The sequence below is a fragment of the Pelophylax lessonae genome (assembly GCF_965119305.1).
Source record: "Pelophylax lessonae genome assembly, chromosome: 9".
In the NCBI taxonomy this organism is placed as follows: domain Eukaryota; kingdom Metazoa; phylum Chordata; class Amphibia; order Anura; family Ranidae; genus Pelophylax; species Pelophylax lessonae.
In genome coordinates, this window is record NC_138776.1 from 83,078,510 (window position 1) to 83,086,785 (window position 8,276).

General features: G+C 42.6%; 1 protein-coding gene across 1 annotated transcript in view; it reads right to left on the minus strand.

Moving 5' to 3' along the window:
- The window catches only part of SLC35G1 (solute carrier family 35 member G1), a 41,391-nt gene extending 33,828 nt beyond the window's left edge, over window positions 1-7,563 (minus strand). Inside the window, exon 1 of the mRNA XM_082269253.1 lies at window positions 7,158-7,563. Within this exon, the coding sequence (XP_082125379.1) occupies window positions 7,158-7,443 (286 nt within the window). The 5' untranslated portion in view covers window positions 7,444-7,563. The remainder of the gene's footprint in view (window positions 1-7,157) is intronic.
- Window positions 7,564-8,276: the final 713 nt, after the last annotated feature.

An 8,276-nucleotide genomic window follows, 5' to 3' on the forward strand; every position in this document is an offset into this window, starting at 1 on the left:
TTGGAAAGCGGTGCCGAAAACATGCACGGTTTGTGGCCTTTCCCGCACTGCATAATTGTGAACCTAACCTAAGTGAACATCAAAATGTACACAATATATAAATAACACAATGGCAAAACAAATGAAAAAATCAACAATTGTGAGTCATACATGAATAAAATTCTAACAAAAAATCAAAATAAGAAAGAGATGAATCCCATGCCACATAAATCTCAGTCACCGTATAATCACAGCAAAAGGCTTACCGGAAGTGTATGCCTCTCAAAATTATAGAGAAGTCATATAACATATGGCACAACCTTAACCACCACTAAGCAGAACCACATAAATCTCAGCCACCGTATAATCACAGCAGAAGGCTTACCGGAAGGGTATGCCTCTCAAATTATAGAGAAGTAATATAACACATAGTACAACCTTAACCACCACTAAGCAGATCACCGGCCAAAAGGATAAAAAGTACACCAGTATTGACTCATCCATATAAACTAATACATTCTGCTGGAGAGCTAAAGAGCTTGTGCTTTGGAAAAACAGACGTGCTGGCTTGATCACTAGATGGAAATAGAAGAAAGAAAGCCAAAAAAGGAAACTAATGCAGCCATTACATCTAAGATTTGGTAAGTTACAATACAATAAATTTTGGTTTAATACAGCTTTAAAATCAAATAAATACACTTAAAAAAGTTGGTAATCAACAGAGCTGTTCATAAAACCGTCAACTGTTAGCCTCTGTGCAAATTTTCAAATCCAAAAAATGAATTCATGGGGGAACTCAATTCTAATGACCACGGCATATTTCTTAACTATGAGGCCAGTGAAAGAGACATTTTTTGGATTTGAATTTCTGCACAGAGGGTAACAGGTTTGTTACCACTCCTTTTTTTTAAACCCACAGATCGTAATTATTTTATTATTCCTTTGAACAGTTGCCACCATCAATCATGGCTGAGGTGAGTACTTTGGAGCCAATTTATGACTATCAGAAACAATGGTTCCAAAGAGAAGGATTTTATGATACAAGCTGATAGAGGGCTATAAGGTTAATTCTTTGGATACATTTTCCCGAGTGAAGATGGTAGATAGGGATACCCTCTTGAGAGACAATGGAAGAACAAATACAAGAGAATTATAGAAGTTTTCCTGGTCATTAGTTACAATTTTTTCCACACAGTATTATGCCGTAAAATGATCATGAAGATTGGCATATTCTAAGAAATGATAGGGTTTTGGCCCTCTATTACCAGATAAGCCTCATGTAGTGTTTAGGGGTGCCCTATCCCTGAAGGATATAGTTGCCCTGAATATATTAGATCAACTTGTTAGACCTCATTTCTTCCTTAATCTTACAGTTTTTTAAAACAAATACAAGTGCAAAAAATGTTCCGTCTGTCAGATCAATGAATGTGGCAAAAAGTAAACCTATATGTTCACATGTAGGGTGACCTCTAGAACAATGTTGTCAATGTTTGCCATTGCGCTTGTTTGTGACGTCACCTGGCATAGAAAAGAGGAGAGGAGGGCCTGGCACTGAGCAGCACGGCTCAAGAGGTTTCACAGCGGCTTCCTGGGCTACCCTGTATGTGAAGGAAACTGCTACAGCAATGTACGCTGCTGTGTGCTCTGTGATGTACCCTGATGTGTGCCTCATGCCCTGCTGTTTGCCCCGTGCCCTGCTGTGTGGTCCGTGATGTGTCCTGTGCCCTGATGTGTGCCCTGTGTTCTGCTGTGTCCCCCATAATGTGCCTTGTGCCCTGATGTTTGCAACATAATGTGCCCTGCTGTGTGCCCTCTGTTCTACTGTGTCCCCCTTGATGAGCCCTGTGCCCTGCTGTGTGCACCATAATGTACCCTGTGTTATGTTATGTTATGTTATGTTATGTTGTAATTGTGTGCCCTGTGTTATGCTATGTGCCTCGTGCTGCCCTCTGCTGTGTGCACCATAATGCATCCTGCTGTTCCCCTGTAATGTGCCCTGCTGTGTCCCATAATTTGCTCTCATTCCCCCATGTAATGTACCCTGCTGCACCCTATGTAACATCCTCTGCTGTGTCTCATAATGTGCCATGCTGTCCCCCATGTAATGTGCCCTGCTGTGCCCCCCCCCCCCCCCCCGCGTAATGTGCCCTGGTTTCCCCCATAATGTGCCATGTAATATGTCCTGTTGTGCCCCCCCCCGCATGTAATGTGCCCTGTCCCCCCCTACCGTAATGTGCCCTGGTTCTCCCCATAATGTGCCCTGTTGTGCCCCCATGTAATGTGCCCTCCTGCCCCATAATGTGCCCCCTTACCCCCATGTAATATGCTTTGCTGCGTCCCATAATGTGCCCTGTTGTCCCCATGTAATATGCCCTGCTGCCCCCTGTAATGTGCCCTGCTCTTCTCCCCCTGTAATGTGCCCTGCTGCCCCTCATAATGTGCTCTGTTGTGCCCCATAACGGGCCCTCCTGCCCCCCATGTAATGAGCCCTCCTGTATTGTGCCCTGCTGAACCCCTGTACTCTGCCCGGCGGGGTCATCAGTGCTCTGACCTGCTAACTCCTCTTTGCCATGCTTCCCACCTGTGCTCTGCCCTGCAGCCCCCTGTACACTGCTTATCTCACATTCGCCCCAGAATTGAGCATCTGTGCAGACAGTTGCAAGCACAAGTTTCACATTAAAACAGTAAATTTTAATATTTATTCTTTTTTTTAATGCTTTTTTTATCAACAGCTCGCTGATCACACCAATGTCCTATGAGCTGTAGATGTAAACAGTATTTCAGGGAATCCCGAGATCTCAAACTTTTTGCCAAAGCTTCCTCAAAGGTAAAAAGGTTTAGAAACCCTGGATAGTGCACTGAAGCAGCAAAGACTGCCCTTAATTGCCAACTGGGAGCAGGATTGAACTGTGACATCATCGAACTGACCAGCAAAACCTTTGGAACAAAAGTGAGATGGGTCTTCTGGCCGTGGGGGAGGGGGAGGGGGACCGGGGTTAATAGTTAGACTTCCAATCTATATTAAAGGCAAAGTTCATCTCACCTTTACTTAAAACTGCCTATGGAGAGAAGGAACATCTGTAGATAACAAGCTGTGCATTTTTGGCCCAAATGAAATGATTCTCACAGGTGTAGGCCATTTACGTACCTAATGAAGCCTGACTGGAAAACTCCCAGGCTGTTGCTAAGAGAGACCCAGCTGTTACTGTTTACCATCACAGGAGTGAGCTCCTTTATTGATTAAACCCCCCCCTCAAATGCGCTTTCTCTGCCCTGGTACAGGAAGGCTGGCCCTACACTATACAATTGCCTTGTACAAGTTTCCTTTAGATTTACCAAAATCTTATAATAGGAGGCCAAACCTAACACTTTAAAATGTGTATGCAATCAGGCAGGCCCTTGCACTACATAGTTTAAAGTAAATCTAAAGGAAATTGAACAAGAAATATAATGTACGGCCAGACTAACTCTGAGCTCAGCGTTTTTATGGGAACAGGAATATCTGGTCCTCATTTAGCAACATCTTGGGAGTTTTCCAGTCAGGTTTCATGAGGTACATAAATGGCCTACACCTAGAATATGTGCATTATTCCATTTTAGTCAAAGATGCACTGCTTGTTTTATTTTTTTATTAAAATAAAGATAAGATAAGGCGCTATACTTGCCTGTTCTGTGCAATGGTATTGCACAGAGCAGTTCTTTACCTCCACTTCTGGAGTCCTCCGGCAGTGCTCTCTGCTCCTACTTTCCTGTGTGTGCTCCAATAGCAAGCCATGTGTTATGGAGACAGACGTGCAGGCGCACCCCTGTGCCAGGCTGTGTGCATCCACAGACATACACAGCGCACCTCAGCCACAACCTCTGCTCCCTCCTTACAGGATTTGAATGATAGCACCAGCAGCAGCCAATGGCTTACACTACTGCCTGAGTCTCCTGTGAGGCCAGAGAGATGGGGGAGAAGAGTTGCAGCTGGGCACAGCGCTGGATTATGGACGGGATCAAGTAGGTGTTTGGGGGGGTGAAAGGGGAACAGTTAGTGGGGGGATTTTTTTACATTAAGGCAGAGAATGCATTAAGGTGGAAAAAAAATGTATACTTTATAACCACTTTAAACTGTCAACCACACAAAAAATGAATAGTTACAGTATGTGAGTTTCTAAGAGGTGTCTATTGAGATGAGCAGGGAAATTCCTGGGAAATAGAGGCTTTCCACAATTCAATGGTGAATTTATGTGGATAAAATAACAATTCGGCACCAATGGGGGATGCCTTTTTTTTTTCTTTGGATTTGATATTGATCATTGGATACAATAACTCTCACAGCTTTGTGAACTGATGTTGTTGCCAGTTATGGCAAATTGGGGTGAATATATGTATCAGCTCTCAACCTCAACAAGACCATTCACCGGAACCCACTGCGCAGGACTGCTTGTCCTTCTTGGTGAGAAGTCTGCCTGTGGTTGGCCAAAGACAGCCAGAATTCTCACTAAGTAATCCTTAAAGGACATGTTCCCATTTATATAACAAAATGTAAAAGTGGTGGTGACGGGTGGCGCGATTGACAATGGATCTACACCGGGGGGGGGGGGCACTGTTTTTTATAATTGTGTTTTAACCACTTAAGCCCCGGAGGATTTTCCTGTTCAAAGACCAGGGCCTATTTTGCGAATCGGCACTGCGTGACTTTAACAGACAATTGCGCGGTCGTGCGGCGCTGTACCCAAATGAAATTGACGTCCTTTTTTTCCCACAAACAGAGCTTTTTTTTGGTGGTATTTGATCACCTGTGCGATTTTTACTTTTTGCGCTATAAACAAAAAAAGAGCGACAATTTTGAAAAAATAACAATATTTTTCAAATTTTTTTATATGAAATTCCCCAAAAAAAAGTAAAAATCAACATTTTTTAACATTTTAGGGCAATTTGTTTTCTGCTACATATGTTTGGTAAAAAAATCGCAATAAACGTATTTTGATTGGTTTGCGCAAAAGTTATTGCGTTTACTAACTAAGGGAAAGATTTTTGTCATTTTTATTGTTTTTTTTTAACTAGTAATGGCGGTGATCTGCGATTTTTTTTGCGGGACTGCGGACAGATCGGATCCCTGACTAACACTTTTGACACTTTTGGGGGTACCAGTGACATTACTACAGTAATCAGTGCTATACATATGCACGGTTACTGTAAAAATGACAGTGGCAGGGAAGGGGTTAACTTTATTAGTGATCAAGGGGTTAAGTGTGTCCCTAGGGGCGTGATTCTAACTGTAAAGGGGCGTGGCTAGTGATGTAACCACAGAGACATACGATCCTACATAGCAGAATCGTATGATCTCTGCAGTTAGATCAGGGAGAATGACAGGCAGCTTTGTTTAGATTAGCCACCTGCCTTCTCCCTCTGCACCGGGAGATCGCAGGTGACCGGTGGACATCGGGGCCGCCGGTCACTTGCGCATACATGTCAGGGAACGAGCAGGGGCAGGAGCGCGTCTCCGGCGGTGGGCACTCGCCCCCTAGAGGCTCGTAGGCGAGCGACGTAGCCCTACGTCGGTTTGCCTGTACGGGGCTGACTGCCGCAGTAAATAGTCGTGTGGCGGTCGGCAAGCGGTTAAATAAAGGACTTGTCAAAAACTACCTACTGTCATTTTTTACACTACACCTTTTGGTTTTTTTTTTTGGTGAATGAGTTGGGATAATACGTACCCCATACTTATTCACATTAGGGGAGGGGCAGGATCTGGGGGCCCTCCTACTAAAGGGCACTTCCAGGTTCCGATAAGCCCCCCTTCCACAGACCCCCACAACCACCGACCAGGGTTTTGGGGAAGAGGCCCTTGTACCCATCATCATGCGGACAAGGGGCTTTTGGGAGTAAGGCAAAGCACTCGTCCCCTCCCTTTCCTGACCTGCCAGGCTGCATGCACACATAAGGGTCTGGTATGGATTTTTTGGAAGACCTCACGCCAAAGGGCCTGGTATGGATTGGGGGGGAATCCCACGCCATTTTTTCCCTGATTTTTTTATTGCTGGCAATTCTGGTTTTTACATTCACCTGTCAGCGGGTTTTGTTTTATATAGTACAGTGTATTATTATTATTGTATAGTGTTTTGTTTATATTGTACAGTATTTTATTACATTGTATAGGGTTTTGTTTTATATTGTACAGTATTTTATTACGTTGTATAGGGTTTTGTTTTATATTGTACAGTGTGTTATTACATTGTATAGGGTTTTGTTTTATATTGTACAGTATTTTATTACATTGTATAGGGTTTTGCTTATATTGTACAGTATTTTATTACGTTGTACAGTGTTTTATTTTATATTGTATAGTATTTTTTTTACATTGTATAGAGTTTTGTTTTAAATGTTAGGGTTTTATTACATTGTTTAGGGTTTTGTTTATATTGTACAGTATTTTATAATATTGTACAGTGTTTTATTTTATATTGTATACTGTATAGTATATCTTTTACATTGTATAGAATTTTGTTTTATATTGTAGTGTGTTATTACATTGTATAGGGTTTTGTTTTATATTGTACAGTGTGTTATTACATTGTATAGGGTTTTGTTTATATTGTACAGTATTTTATTACATTGCACAGTGTTTTGTTTTATACTGTACAGTGTTTTGTTTATATTGTACAGTGTTTTATTACATCATATAGTATTTTTTTTACATTGTACAGTGTGTTTTTGCATTGTATAGTGTTTTATTACATCATATAGTATTTTATTACATTGTACAGTGTGTTTTTGCATTGTATAGTGTTTTATTACATCATATAGTATTTTATTACATTGTACAGTGTGTTTTTGCATTGTATAGTGTTTTATTACATCATATAGTATTTTATTACATTGTACAGTGTGTTTTTGCATTGTACAGTGTTTTATTACATCATATAGTATTTTATTACATTGTACAGTGTTTAGTTTATATTGCACAGTGTGTTATTGCATTGTATAGTGTTTTATTACATTGTATAGTGTTTTATTACATTGTATAGTGCTGTGTTAGGTGTCAGTGGGATACAGGTGATGAGAGTAGGAGGTACCATAGTCAATGTAAGGCCAGGGATATCCTCAATGATGACGTAACGTGTTATAGAAGAAGAGATCATTTTATAGAAAGTGTCACTTATCCCTGGGATATAAAGGAGAAAACTTCTTACCGCTCCCCTCCTCCTTGGTCACCATGAGCCGGACACAGGACATGTGCGGACAGCGGCTCTTCTCCCCCGGAGTGACCACAGCCTGGGGACAGTCAGAGGTGATAAGGGTGATATCACCTGAATTCCCCGTCCCCCCCTCTGCGCTGAGTCCGCCGCTCTGCCTGTCCGCTTCCCATGTGGAGCTCTGGATGCATCCATTCCTCTCCGTGGGGGGTGCCCGGCCCAGTCCTTCCAGCTCCAGTACCTCCGGATCCTCCTCGCTGACATCCCGATCCTCGCAGCCCATGGCGGCCCGGGGATCTGATCACGCCGGTAGTGTGTGCGTTGTATGACTGGCCACAGGTGGCAGCAGAGAGCAGCCCTGAGGAGCGGGGCGGAGCTAGACAGTGACATTGAATGGAGCCACAGCAGAGACATTGGGATCGCTGGCAGTGTGACCGTCCTCTGTACAGACAAAACAGACAGCCGGCCTCATAAATCTGTACAGAACATTTATTGTCTAACAGTTATTCTAATAAAATCTGATGTTTACAAAGCTAAAAAAAAAATATGCATAAAATGGAGCTTGCTAGGGGTTGAAGCAAGCAAAGGCGCACAATCGCAAAAACACGCAATTCTTTTAATTTTGCAGGTACATACCAGAGCTGTTACTTCTTATTTGCATCCCATGGTGCACTTTGCTAACGTGCATGAAAAATTGTGCGCCAAAGAACATGGTAACTGAATACCACGCGTTTTTCTGCAGCAAAATAAAAAAGAAGGAGCACACTTTCTTTTGTGCAATTTGTCCACCAACAGCCCACTGTGTGTCTAAATATCTGTTATATCCCATTTGGGAAGTGGGGTATTTAAAGTGTCCTTAAACCCGCACCATGAAAAAACTCTCACTACATGCCATATAACGGAGCTTGCCACCTCACAAAGCCACTAAAGAATTTGCATTGCGAAGAGTGAAATATACCTGGCTGATCCTGCCTTAAATTGTCCCTCCCATCTTCTCTGTGCCCCCACTGCAGCCTGAGATTGTGGAGACCAGCTAGTGTCCTCTACTGAGCATGCTCAATTTTAGTTTCCTTCTAAGCTCTTCATTACCACTTTTCTTATCTGTGCAGCCCATGT